At 44.0% G+C, this 15,246-nt stretch overlaps 1 protein-coding gene across 1 annotated transcript in view; it reads right to left on the bottom strand.

Annotated features, from left to right (window-relative positions):
- The window catches only part of ADAMTS16 (ADAM metallopeptidase with thrombospondin type 1 motif 16), a 757,015-nt gene that overhangs the window by 289,518 nt on the left and 452,251 nt on the right, over positions 1–15,246 (bottom strand). The window contains exons 14-15 of the mRNA XM_069219698.1: positions 14,742–14,872; positions 8,667–8,790 (exon numbers count right to left, since the gene is read on the bottom strand). Coding sequence (XP_069075799.1) covers positions 8,667–8,790; positions 14,742–14,872 — 255 coding nt within the window. The remainder of the gene's footprint in view (positions 1–8,666; positions 8,791–14,741; positions 14,873–15,246) is intronic.

Below are 15,246 nucleotides of genomic sequence, written 5' to 3'. Positions count from 1 at the left end.
CCCATTCTGTGGTACCTCCCTGTAGGCAAATAGCACACATGGTAAGAGGATGTCCCACTTGCGCCTCATGGGTTTGAATAGACCCATTATCATGCCTTTCAGGGTATGGTTGAATTTCTCAACCAACCCAATGGTTTGGGGGTGGTAAGGTGTGAAGAGCCTGTTCGTTACCCACAGGCCTTCCACATGGCCTTTTTGTACAAGGACATGAAGTTGGTCCTGCGGTCGGAAACCACCTTCCTAAGGAAACCCACTTGGGTAAGGATCCCTATCAGTACCTTGGCCACAGTGGGCTCAGTCACTGTCCTCAGAGGGATAGCCTTCGGGGATCTGGTGGCATGGTGCACCAAGGCCAGGACGAATCTGTTGCCCATGGCTGTCTTGGGATCCAGAGTCCCCACAATGTCAATGCCCACCCGCTCAAAAGGGGTGCTCATGACAGGAAAGGGTTGGATGGGGGGCCTTGCATTTCCCCCCTTTCTTGCCACTCACCGGGCAGGTAAGAAAGGACCTGCACAACACATCTGACGTCTTCCTCATTTGAGGCTAATACAAATGGATGACAAGCCTTTCAAAGGTCTTGTCCTGCCCCGGATGACGTGCCAGTGGCACATCATGAGCTAGACCCAGTAGGAAAGCTCTGAGACACTGGACTACCATCAGCACACCGGCTGCCCAGGTTCAGGAGCCTTAGGCTCACTATACAGGAGACATTCTCTCAGTAAATCAGGTGCTTGTCAGAGGGATCAACACCTGCCTGGGCTTCAGCCTGCTTCTAAAGCCTGCAAGAGTAAGGAACTCCACCTGCACTGTGCAGAACTCCTCTCTGGAGGGACCTCCTTCCTGTTGCCATTTGGCCAGCACAGGGAGGTTCCCCAGTTAGATCACATCTTCCGCTGTAGGTCATGGGGCATTCTCCTTAAGGTCAGCCTCCTTCCATACAGTGGGAATTTCAGGAGCAGGCTTCCCACACCCCTTGCCCTTCCTCTTATTAGCAGACACTTGGGCCACTCTTTCAGGCTCCAGGTCCTTCTGACCACCCTCACATGCTGCCATGGACCGTGTGGCCTGGAACGCCCACTCAGGCAACCATAACATCTCCAAGTGTGACCTGAGCACCACCTACTTTCAGGTGGTATACTCCAGGTCATTGCCCAGCAGACAATCCACTGGCATGGACGGACTCACAGCTGCCCTCACCTCATACAAAGGGAACTCGAGCCACCATACATTGGCTCTGACAGTTGTCTACAGCAACAACCTGGTGGACCACATAAACCCCCCACAGAAGTTCGATCATACCGCCCACTATCAATGTTGAACTTAGATTATAAAATACTAAGCAGGGTACTAGCTAATAGACTTCTACCATATATGTCCTCATTAATCCATCAGGACCAATCGGGATTCATCCCAAAGAGAAGCACTGCCCAAAATATCCATCGATTGATCTCACTCCTTCATGCCCTACCCTCTGACGCAAATAGAGCAGTAATCATCTCGATAGATGTCGAGAAGGCTTTTGATAGCCTACGATGGGACTACCTAGAACGAGTGATGCTGCAGCTAGGACTAGGAGAAGGGTTTGTCAAATGGACGAGGCTTCTCTACACAAACCCCACAGCGAGAGTACGCACTGGCCGTAAAATATCCCCTTCCTTTGCCATAGGTAGGGGTACAAGACAGGGATGCCCGATTTCACCTTTGCTTTTTGCATTGGCAGTTGAACCTCTCGCCCAATCAGCTAGGTCTGAGAGGTTCTACGAAGGCATTACAATCAATGCTTGGACGCATCATATTGCTCTCTATGCGGATGACATGTTACTCTTCCTCCGGAACGCAGAGACCGATCTACCAGGAGCAATGACAATGTTAGACAACTTTGGAGCTGCATCTGGACTCCGGATAAACTGGGGGAAGCCGTCCATTTTTCCAGCTGCTAGGGGTATCGAAGAACCAATGGACAATCGGGGTCTTCCGTGGTCCCCGTCCACATTCAAATATTTAGGGGTCAATATCTATCACTCCGCTGAGGATTTACTAGAAGGGAACATTCAGAGCATGATTAGGAGTATCAAAAACAGCATGATATTCTGGCAGACACTCCCGCTAGCGGTTACTGGGAGAGTTGCACTGATTAAGATGATAGTGTTACCTAGAATGTTATATTATTTTGTAACCATCCCACTCATTATACCGAGGGTGGTATTTAAAACAATTTTGTCCTTGATTACAGGATTTATATGGGGAACCAACAGACAAAGGATAGCATTGCGCACCCTCCAGAGAACAACAGCAGAGGGTGGTTTGGCTGTTCCTGACTTTGAATTATACTATTGGGCGAGCCAACTCCAATGGCTGGCGCGATTCATCAGAGCACCCCCAGTGGGGGAAGCATTGAGAACACCTCTCCACTGCCCCCGTGATAGAATTCTGGGCATTCTACTAAACCCCAAGAAACAGAATAAAACACTTCTGATAGAATGGGAAGCATCACGTCACTGCTGGGAACAATACCTAAAACGAACACACACCAGAACACCGTACTCGCCAGAGGCCCCCCTGATCTGTATAGGAACCGTCACAGGAAATCATGTAATAAGGGGTATCACCCAATTCATGGCACTTCAGATCAACACCATAGGGGCTCTATATAATAACGGGAAACTGTGCACTTATGCAGAACTGCAGGAAAGGTTCCAGATACCACCAGGGCTGTTCCTAACCTTTAACGCAATTGCTAGGACTCTTCGTAGACAATGGGGTACAGGACTAGAAGAGCCCCCCAGACATAACACCTGTGACCAAATATGCACTATAGGAGACCAAGGGAAGTTGATTTCAGGGATATATACATCTCAACTAACCAGCATATGTCTTCCCTTAAATAGACTTAAGAACAAATGGCAGGGAGAACTGGATGTTACAATAGATGACACACAGTGGACCAGAATAACCACAAACATATATACAGTTTCCAGAAATGCCAGGTTTAAATTAATAAAAATCTATGTTTATCACAGAGCTTACTTAACCCCCTATATGATATCAAAGATTTATGGTGTAGAAAATGCCAGCTGCCCCCGATGTGCAGAACTAACAGCAGGGTTGCTGCACATGCTCTCGAGTTGCCCACTAATCAGGGACTACTGGATGGGGATATTTGAAGCACTCTCCACTTGCACGGGCAGAACATTATCCCGATCAGCCATGGTGGCGGTTTTGGGAGATTTCCCTCGCCCCAGCAAGCATAAAATCACAAACAGATTCATAGACCTGGCTTTGATACTTGCAAGGAGAGAAATAACTTCACACTGGAAAGATCCGAAGGGACCACAGATAAATCATTGGAGAAATGCATTAATCAAGTGGGCGGAAACTGAAGGGACAGTATTACTAAGGGAAACACTCAGGGGCCTAGGAACTAGAGACAATGCTCAGCACTGGAACATGATACTGGACAATTTTAGAACACCTGACACTTCTAACTCTGATGCGGAGGCAGATTTACCAGATTCAGATCATGTATAATTGATCAAGACATTCCTGTTGAAGATCGTACAAGAGACCAAATAAGTGATTCATTTGTGAACCGAACAAATACCTCTGTATAATTGATGGGAAGTGTGAAAGGGGAGAGGGAGGGGGAGTTACAAAAAGATGGGAAGTTATTTTGTTTTTGTATGCGTTTCATGCAATTATAAAGCAATAAAAGAGATCTTAAAAAAAAAAAAAAACTGGTGGACCACATTAGCATTAGGGACTACCTGCTCTGAAGACACCAGATGACACTGGACAGTTGCCATACTGGCTCCTGTTTCTCTCAGAGCCTTCACCATATGCCCATTAATGGTAACCCACTTCCTATACTTCTTAGTATTGTCAGGCATGAGGATTCTTTATACCATTTTGCTGTCACCCATGGGCACTAGGGTAATCTCAGCTGTCTCCCCACCACTAGCTGGAACCAACTCCTCCCCGAGTGCTACACTTGCCACCCCCTGTGACTGCCCACCAGTAGGGGGCTGTGTCCACTTGGGACATGCAGGAGACCTGCTGAAATACCCTTCCTAACTACAGTCAAAACACTTTAGGGGGCCCTTCCCAGCAGTTTTACCTGACAGGAGCCATTTTTGTTTTCAGTAGGGGGTTGGGAAGCCTTACTCTGGGAACTAGTTTGGGGCCCTTTAAAGAACTCCTTACTTTTATTTTTGCCCCCCCCCCCCACTCCTTATTCTGCTGGGAACCCTGCCCACCCTTGGCTTGATCCACCCCAGAAACATTCTTGTGGACCACAGTGCTGACCCAGCAGTCTGTCTCTTTAGCAGGCTCCCTGGGATCAGACAGCTTACAATCAATTTAGTGCTGGTGCAGCTCTGTAAAACAAAGACTAAACATGTGTTCTTGTGCAATCAAATTTTACAGCCCCTGATTGTCTGTCACATAACTACCCTTCACCTAACTATCCATTGCCATGCAGAAAGAATCAACACAATCTGCCCAGGTCTGAGGAAGAATCTTAAAACTCTCCTTAAACTTCTGCCTGTATATTTCTGGGTCGACCCATATTTCCCAGTAATGGCCTCCTTCTGGCGCAATACCTTGTGTTATCACTCCTTTGCAGGGTGAGTAAGGTGTATCTCCCCTCATTTGGAAACTGCTTCCACAAACTGGCCCTCCAATCCTCCTGAGGGATCCTATGCATTTGCAAAGCAATCTCCTAGGGTCAAACCAGTGATCTATGTCTTTGTCCACCTTAGAATCAGTTAGCAGGCTCTTGTGTATGTGTACTGTCTTCTCAGAGGATGCTGAAGATATGCTGCCAACATCTGTACTGGACTCAGCCTTCCTGGCTTTCAGATCCAGTTCCTTAATGCTCAGATCATGAGCCAATAGAACTTTCTTTTCCTCAATGGATAATCTCTTTCCTTCCATAGCTTTCGCCCCGTCATTCTTCATTTTGAGCTTTGCCAGCTCCAACTTGAGCCTCTTGGCATCCTGCCTGTCCTCCTCCTCTAGTTGTGCAGCTGTTTCCCTGGCTGCCAGCTCCTCCTTTTTAGCAAGGTCTTTAAAAGAACACTTGAATTCCCTGCAAAAACCTCACAGCTGGAACACAGTGCATGTTTCCAAATTCTCCTTCTCAAACTCTACTCCTGCATTTGCAGTTTCTGGCTCTCTAGATTATGACATGGCTGTTGCAAAAAGTCAGAAAGTTGTCAAACAGAAAAATAACGTATATTGGTATGTAATGGTCCGAGATATGGAAGTAGTGTACACCATTCACTGTATGAAATGCACAAATACAAGTCCTTTCCCCACCGCTGAGCACCAATGTTAGAAATTGGATATCTAGTTGACAGAGGTTTGCACTCTGTCCAAGTAGGAACCACAATCCTAGTCAGGGCAATTAAGACACACACTAAGGGGCATATTTAAGAAAAGTGGCACTGCACCTAGTGCAGTGCCACTTTGCTTGCACCCCTTAGCGCCCCACTACAGCCACCATGTGTGCACCGGATCTAAGATATGGCACACCATGGCGCAGGGTAGAGGGCAATAGCATCATTTTTATTGACCCTATTGATGAACTCTGCAGGAGTAGCGCCAAAATATTAGCACTACTCCTTCAGAGTACATAAGGGTTTATTATAAATAATGGAAGCCACCTTTTAACGCTGGCTCTGAGCAGGAATTAAAAGTGCCCTAAAAAATGACGCATACAAATCTCTTAGATTTCCTTGCACCATTTTTATGGCCCCCCTAATGAGGGAACACCCCCTTTGCATACATTATGCCTGGTGCAGGCATAATGTAGCGCGAAGGGTTACAGAGTGGCGCAATGCTTGCATTGCGCCACTTTGTAAATATGGCGCAAGGATTTTGGCCTTGTTGGGCCACATTATTGTAAAAAATAAAATGAAGCTAATGTGGATTAAGGTGGCGCAAGGGGCTTATAAATATGTCCCTAAATGTTTACCTGTGTTCACCCTCTGATAACTTGGCACAGTAGCACAGTGAAAACACCACCAAAGGACCTCACAACGGTTTAGAAAAACAGTCAACTTTAATCTAAGTCAAACAAGACCAAAACGACAAAAATCCAACATACAGAAGTCCTTATGAATTTTCAAAGATTAAATCAAAATGCAGTGCTAAGAAGACAGTAGCTCCAACTGGGTATATCTGGTCGCACTGGACAGGGGCAAATCCAAATGTTCAATCCAACCGCAACAGGGAACAGGCCGGGTACAGCAGTCTTGCAGACCTGCAACCAGTACCTTTGTTGCGTCGATGCTCAGAGATGATGCGATGATCCAAAGCTTTCAGACAATGAGTTTTTCCTGGTCAGACAAAGTTGTTGATGTGTTGATGTCCAGAAGCAATGACTACCAGTTCTGATGCATCTATGCTGGGTCGGGCAAGTCGGGCTTCATTGAAAGTCGGAGTTGTTGTATTGCGCAATCGGTGAAGGGTGCCCACGGCTTTGGTGCAAGGAGTTGCAAAGCTGCAATTCTGCATTGTGATTCACTGTTCGAAGTGAAGTGCTGGTGTTGATGGCTCAGTTCTTGTGTTGCAGCATCACACTGACCTCCAAGGGCCCAGGACTCGATTTGGCACAACTTGGAAGAGCAGAACTCACAGCAGAGGCGCTCAGGTGCTGCTAACAAGATGCAGGTGAAGTCTTTGTTTTCCCTGAGACTTCAGAAACAGGAGGCAAGCTCAGTTGGGCCCTTGGAGAAACTTTAGATTTCAGGATGTAGAGAGTTAGACCCATTCCTCTCACTACTAGGCCAAAAGCAGCAGAACAAACAGCAAAGTGACAATCCCTCCTGACAGTACAGGAGTCCTTCTTCCCAGTAGAATTTCTGAGTCAAGAAGTGTTCTGAGAATGTGGTTTCAGGGGCCCAGTACTTATACTTAAAAAGGCCTTTTACATAGGGGCAACTTCAAAAGAATTTTCTGAAGTGCACAAAGATCCCTTTCAACCCCGCCCTGGCTCCATACTACCAGTAGAGGGTAATCAGCCCTTTGTTTGATGACAGGACACAATCTATTCAGATGTAAGTGTGATGTACCACTCCCTCTCCCTGCCCAGAACAACTGTCAGTTCGCAAATAAATGCAGATGTATCTCCTGTCACACCCAGCCCTTCCTGTTTGTAGCTGTCTGGAGAGAATGCACAAGTGTAGCTGTCACCTAAACCCAAACGTATCTTCAGAGACAGGCTAAGGCACAGAATGTTTAAAGTAAGAATATACCAACTTTCTAAAAGTGGCATTTTCAGACCTGCAATTTAAAAAAACACCTTCACCAAAAGATGTATTTTAAAATTGTAAATCCAGAGACACCAAACTCCATATTTCAATATGCTCCCAATTGGAAATTACAGTTAAAAGATGTTTTGAGGCAACCCCATATTAACCTATAGGAGAGATAGCCCTTGCTTTAGTGAAAAACGAATTTAAGAGTTTTTTCCACTATCTGGACATGTGAAACTTGAAAGCACATGCTCAGCTTTTTAAATACTCTGCACCCTGCCCTTGGGGCCAACTAGGGCCTACCTTAGGGGTGACTTATATGTAATAAAAAGGAAGGTTTGGGCTGTTCATGTGGGTATACTTGCCAGGTCAAGATGGCAATTTAAAATGGCACATAGGCTCTGCATTAGCACTCCTGTGACATGTTTGAGAGGCTACTGTAGTGGGTGGCACAATTGATGCTGTGGGCCCACTAGTAGTATTTGATTTCCGGACCCTGGGCACACCTAGTGCACTTTACTGGGAACTTATCAGTAAATCAAATATGCCAGTCATGGAGAAGGCAATGTTACCATGTTTTAGACACATAGCACATGCACTTTAGCACTGGTCAGCAGTGAAAAAGTGCACAGAGCCCTAAAGCCAGCAAAAACGATGTTCAGCACCGTCAAAACAGGTCAGAATGCAAAAATTCAGGGGAAACCATGCCAAACAATGCCAGATTTAACAGTGCTCGCTGAAATCCATAGCATGTGTTACACCCCAACCCCTTACATAGGTCACCAGCAACAGCACACTAGCCAAGATCTGTGGTCAATTAGTAAGATTCTAAGTCCAAGGTTTTGAAACATTCTAGCTTTCAAATATGTCACCAAAAGGAAGTTCTGCCAATTTTCAGCCCAGAAACAGACATCTCTGACTTGGTGTGATGTTGCATAACAGCAGTGTGTAATTTGTACAAGAATTAGTGATGGGGCCAAAGTTTTTTTCAGAAACCCGGGGCACTCGCCATCGATCATTGGAATGCTGATTACCAAGACTGCTTAGTCTTGATTCCACCTTATCCTCTTTAATCCATCACCTGACACTCCCTGCTTTTTTCAAACACTTACATGGTCCTTCTGCTTTCTCTCTTTGTCACAGTTTTTCAACTATCTATCAAAGTTTTTAGAGGAAAAATAACTACCAGTCCCCAAAAATGAATGCTGGTGAGCCCCACCTGCAACCACAGGCTCAAACTAAGCACTACAGAGTGCTAGATAAATGCGATCTTGCACAGTTTCCAGTTCTTAGCCTTCGGACTACCTCTACTTACAAGAGATATCTTTTTCAGTTTCATGATTACTCTTTTAATGATAAAAACACCTCACAGTAAAGATGTTCCACAATATGCATTATGCTACTCACGGTTTGAATAGTGTTGTTTGGTATATTGGCTCTTGTACATCCTGCATGTAGAGTTATTGCCTTTGCACACCCCGCATGAATCAAATACAGCAATGGATCCAAGTATACGATCACATCCAACCACCTGTAAAAATGATAAGTATGCATTTATATATGGTTCAACCTGTAGAATAAGACACTTTTCAAGTATAGGGAAAAAGTAAAATGAATGTTTTTGTGTATTAGAAGAATAAAGAATGGCCGTCAGCACATCTCAACACATAACTGCAAAACAAAGCATGCTTAAGGGTGAGAGTGACCAAAGACATTAAAGTGCTATAGCATTGCTCTTGCAACAGGCTTTGGCAGAGATCTCACTGGGCAAACGAGATCCTCTTTCATTATATTTTGTAAGATTGCGCCGCTTTTGCATCACAAAATGACATAAAGGCGGCGCTAACTTTTCATAAATCAGGCCCTGACTGTTAGGAAAGAACTCTGGGACTGATTTAAGAGCCCCTAGTGTCTCCTTCCGCTACATTAGTGTAATTTTTTATGCTACTGCGGCCCAGCGAGGTTAAAATTGCTGCGCCAAATGTACAAAGTGACGCAATGCATGAATTGCGCACTTTGTAACCCTTTGGAGTACATTATGCCTGTGCCAGGCGCAATGTATGAAAATGGGGCGTTCCCCCATTAGGGGGGGCAAAAAAATGGCGCAAAGTAATCTCAAAGATTTCTTTACACCATTTTTTCAGCACTCATAGCGCCTGCTCAGAGCAGGTGTTAAAAGGAGGCACATCATTGTTTTCAATGGGCCTCAATTGGCTTTGCAGGATTAGCGTCAACATTTTTTACACTAATCCTGCAAAGCTCCAAACTAGTGCAAACATTTTTGACGATACTTCCCCTGACTACCCGCATGGTGGCACACATAATGGCACACATGATGGCGTTAGGGGGGGCGCTAAGGGGTGCAAGAAAAGTGATGCTGGACTAAGTGCACCACCACTTCTCTTAAATCAGGGCCTATGTTTCTATATATGCATATGCAGCCCTACTACAAATACTTTAGCCGGCAGTACACTCACAAGTCAAGAATTACTTGAGACATCTGTCACGATAATGTAGAATGTCCACCCTTGACCTTTTTTACATCAAGCTGTGAGGTAATAGAAGGTTCCTGATTCCCAGCTGCATGAGCTTAAGTGGCCTGTACAAGGACTGAAGTGCCCCATGAAGAATCAAGGGGCATATTTATACTGTGTTTGAGCCGGAATTACGCTAATTTTTTTTTTATGCAAATCCAGCGCAAACTTAACTCCATATTTATATTGGAGTTAAAGTAATTTTTTTCCTGTGGAAAACTACCTTGCGTCAATGACATGCAAGGTAGGCGTTCCCGGGCAAAAAATGACTCAAAGGCCCTAGCGCCTTATTTATCCTAACATGCAAAAATCACGCAAGGGAGGAGGAGGACCTTAAATAATGGCGCTAAGCCTGTTTAGGACCAATATTTAACAACTGGGTATGGACAGGCATTGGAGGACCTGTGGGCCTTTTTCCATGGTCAGAGACCATGGAAATAGCCCACAGGTTCCCATCCCTGCCCCCAGGGACACCCCCACCCACCCGCATTCACACCTGGAGAACACCTAAGGATGGGGGGCCCACCCCAGGTAAGTCCAGGTAAGTATTTTTTTTTTCACAAAGTGCCATAGGGAGGCCTAACTTGGACTCCCCTACATGGCACTGTGCCCAATGCCCATGACCAGGGGGGCATGACTTCTGTCTTTACTTAGACAGGAGTCATGTCCATGGGGGTTGTGTGTGGAAATAATGACGCTAATCAGGTTACAGTAAAAAAAAATTGTCTAACCTGACTAGCGCCATTCTTTCACGCACAACCTCCAGTTTCCCCTACGCCTGCCCCACCCGGTTAGCGTCACTTATATTGATGCTAACTGGGCCTTACGGCTAGCGTCATAGTTTAAATATGACCGGCAGTATACTTTTCGACGCAAACCTTCACTAACACAGGATTGCGTCAAAAAGTATAAATCAGGGCCCCAGTAGGTAAATACTTCGTTATTTTCACATTTTGCTCCTACCTCGACTTCACTTAATAATTGACCCAAGGAGAGAGGTTTCCCAGCCGTTCACTAATCCTTACGAAATATTACATCCACATCCTTTGTGTTGAGAGTAGGCGTGTAGCATGTGTAATACATACATTTTAAATAACATGAACATTTATATACAACCTGAAGAATTTCTCCATCCTCAATTCATTTTTGCATAATAGACATCAGTAGGAATAACATGGATCTTTTAGTTAGTCCAGTTTTTACAGCTGAACTTTGACACACATGAACAGCACTGTCTGATTTTAGAGAAACCCACCAATATATTGCATATTTTTCATTTACTTTCTCATTCCTAGGCATGAAGAGAATTATTAGACAAGTCATCAGTTAGAATTTGGAGATCTGCATCTCGCAAAGCAATTTTCTTCACCACTGAGAGTCACAACGTCCTGTGACAAATAACTAATTATAGCGCTTGTGCTTGCTCATTGAAACAGAGTTACATACCGAAGTGCCGACCTTGTTAGAGAGAAACAGGTGAGAAATTATTACATTCTACTTAGCATAAGGGGATTTAACATAAGCCGTAAGGCGGTCACATTTTCTCAGTTTTTTTTACCCTCTTAGAAAGCTTTCTATCCAAAACTGTTTCTTATATATTTTCTAACACATGATATCACGCATTCTTTCATTCACTTTGACATTCCAGTTTACCTTCCTAGACGTAATCTCATACTCACAGCATGGCAGTGTTGTTAGTTACTATCACTGTGCTAAAATATATCCTGGAATTTACACCCTGTCCAAATCAGTGTTTATCAGCAGCGTACCAGGTCTCTGTGAAAATAAGTGAAAGCCTCACTATTCAAGGGCGTTTGATCATATATGCTCAGGACGTCCCCTTCTTCACTGATTGAAGAATGTGTCTTTGGGAGATGTCATCACGAGAGACCCAGTGAGCAAAAGCCTTTGCTTCAGCAATGGCAAAATAGCCGACCCTATAAAGTCGGTAACTCGGGGCCAGATGTACAAAACTTTTTGCACATCGCAAACAGCGAATTTCTCTGTTTGCGATGTGTAAAAAGCACATCGCGATGCCCAATCCCTGTTTTGCGAGTCGGTAACCTGGCAAAACGGGACTGCGAGTCGCAATTAGGAAGGGGTGTTCCCCTTCCTAATTGCGAGTCGCAGAGCGATGCTGCATTGCTTTGTGACCGCGAACGCGGTCGCAAAGCAATCGCAGTTACCACCAGTGTCACACTGGTGGTAAACCATTCGCAAAAGGGAAGGGGTCCCATGGGACCCCTTCCCCTTTGTGAATGGAATGAAAAACATTTTTTCAGAGCAGGCAGTGGTCCTATGGACAACTGCCTGCTCTGAAAAAATGAAACGAAAACGTTTCATTTTTTCATTTTGTAATGCATCTCGTTTTCCTTTAAGGGAAACGGATTGCATTACAAAAAAAAACTGCTTTATTTAAAAGCAGTCACAGACATGGTTGTCTGCTGTCTCCAGCAGGCCACCATCCCTGTGAGTGCCGCCACTCGCAAGGGGGTTGCAAATTGAGACCCACCTCATTAATATCCAACATTCTATATTCTGGATTGCGACTCGCAAATTGTGAGTCGCTCTGACTCACAATTTGCGAGGCGCAATCCAGATTTTTAGTACATCTGGCCCATAATTTCTGGTTTCAGCTCACAAATAATCCAGTCAACCTCAAGAATGTGAGACCCCTCTGAATGATTACTCAATCAGCTTAGGTCCATATAAAAACTGGGCAGCAGGGATCTGCTTACAAAGCCCCAGAATGCTAGCTGTACCCTCTCAGGCAGTGATATTGTTTATTAGAAATAATAAAAAAGATACAGAGTGTCAGAGCCCTACATTCCTCTTAAACCTGTATTTATGGAGGCACCTCATAGAACTATACTGTACATGCTAGGCTTATGTCATTAATCAGATACATTAAAATACTGTGAGGTAGAAACCCAGGGCTACTGTGACAGAATGTTTGTTCATACCTTTTCTGTGAGTGGATGAGGACTATGAGTGGTTCAAGGAGGACTACCCGGTTTTCTAGAGGACAGAAGGGTATTTGCTTGAGTGCCCCGCACATGAACCAACGGGTCAGGGAAGGTTCTGCTCATCATCACAGCTGACTTAGGGAGAGGTATGAGAGTGTAGATGGTGTACACTTGACAGACTGGCAGAAATTCAAATTCAGGCCCTTGCTGGCTTTTAATAAAGTGTAAGTTAACTTCTATGTGAGTACATTTGTAATATTTACTCGTACTAATATGTTTAGAGGATGTAGAATACAATTGCATTGAATCTATTATGTTCTACTTTATTGTTACATGAACAGTTGTAAAATATCAATATAGTTGAGTTTGTCTTTAACTTCTTACAGCAAAATGGGGATATGAGGCCTATAAAAGTACCATACTGAGTCTGTGGTATTCTCCATACTGGTAAATCTGTACACTATCCTCACTGGTGGGTTAGTGAGATTCCTCTCTGCTTTCTATGCTCTTTAGATCCACAGGCTAGACAACGGCATCTGGAGCTAAAGGAAATGTAACTAACGGAGGGCCCGGGGGTTGCAAAACATCGTTTGGCTCCCTTCATGAGGTCATTTCAGTATTGTTTATGGAAAAATGGAAAATATGAAAACATCCAATGTACTTCTCCACTCACAAGGTTATATGTAATGGTACCCAGCAAAAGTAACCTTACTGAATCTGCTATGGCAACCTCGGACCTTCTTCCTTCTCTTAAACTCTTATGTTATACTTAGGCAACTCTTTCCCAGAAGAGGGAATGTACTAGAGTGACTAGTGGGGAACCTCGACTAGTACAAGGGTATAGGTGGTTAAATGCCCGTCCTGGAAGAATATTAAGGGGGGGGTTAAAAAGTATCAAGGTCAGAGCCCCACCCTTTCACATGTAATGTTCAGACTGAGAAAGTCATTTAAACTACTTCTCTGCTTTTATCTTCACTTCACTAAATATGTGTGTTTGTACTAGGAATGGGAATTCTATTGGTAGCATGATTGGCCTTACCATTAAAAACGTACCATTGTCCAAGAACGTTACTATTCAACTCATTCTATATCAGTATGTATAATGTGGAAAAGTGATCGGTGGAAGCATTTTATTCCAGCTGACATTTAGGCCCTGATTTATACTTTTTGGGGCAAAACTGCACTAACGCAGTTTTGCCCCAAAAATGTTAGCACCGGCTTGCACCATTTCTGTGCACCAGCCAAGCACCATATTTATGGAATGGTGCAAGCCGGTACAAAGGGTAGGCCAGTATCAAAAATAAATTACGTTAGTTGGGTGGGTGTGGCGGTATGGAAGAAGGGGGTTTTGCACAAAAAAATTAAGTTAGGCAGGTTAGAGTAAAAAAACAATATGACTTTAACCTGCATAGAGTCCTTTTCTGACGCAAAACCATGCATACCACATGACGCAAATGCGGCGCTAAAAAAGTATAAATATGGGCCTTAGTTTGATTGAGATCAGACAATCACACCGTGAAAGGTGTTAAGAGACTTCTAGAAAGAAAACAGTCATAGATTAAGGAACGAGTTAAACTAAATTATAAACTGAATGCAAGTAGTTAGTGAAAAAAATACCTTAAATGCCTAATGAATACACAAGCCACTTGGCGCATGATTTGGAGTTAAGTGGTGATGGGAAATGTTTTGACATCTGAAGACAATTCTAAAATTACTGGAAAGTCTACAAGTGGAGTTCCTTCCCCTCAGGAACAGTATGTTAGGAAAACTATGATTTCTGGATTGCACTGCAGTGTCAATATTCCATTCAGGAAGCATAATTTTCTTATGTAGAGTCCAAGTTGTGGAACAGTAACATGTGGACAGACCATTCCTGTACAAGTGTAATTCTCATGCACCACAAAAAAATGTATCACACAAAAAACAATTTCTTATAAAATCTGAATTGTATGAGCAACAAAGTACCTTATTTTCATTATTACCTCACAAGTCCCATCTATGCACACATTATGGTTGTCTTCAGAACATGGTGTTCCATCTTTGACTTTGTTCGAAAGTGAAAAGAAGAAATCGTATCCCTCTGCAATACAGTACAGTTTGCAGAGATCCTGCTCTGCGAAAAGAAAAAAAGAGTGTTGGGTTACAAATTATCACCAAAGAAATCAATGCATTGCTGATCTTTTACATCGGGATGAGGCTCACTATCGAAGATTAGACTTCCAAGCAAGGAAACACATCCATAAATGTGTCCCTAGGCAATAAAACTTTAGAGTAGGAGCATTAAATGCCAGTCTACTGACACAAACTTACAAACTTACCCAATTAAACATTGACACAATAAAGGATGCCCATGTAAATCATCAGGTGAGGTGCCTAGTGTTCTCGCTCCGGGCTTTCCAGAATATCTAGAGGTAACCCAACAATGGATACTGCTCCACCCAATTTCTAATCGGGGTGTTATTGTCTGCAGGAAAGTTGCATATAAAA

The sequence above is a fragment of the Pleurodeles waltl genome, chromosome 2_2 (assembly GCF_031143425.1).
Source record: "Pleurodeles waltl isolate 20211129_DDA chromosome 2_2, aPleWal1.hap1.20221129, whole genome shotgun sequence".
NCBI classification, from domain to species: Eukaryota; Metazoa; Chordata; class Amphibia; order Caudata; family Salamandridae; genus Pleurodeles; species Pleurodeles waltl.
Note: the sequence above shows the minus strand (reverse complement) of the source record. Positions and strands in the feature narration are given on the sequence as shown.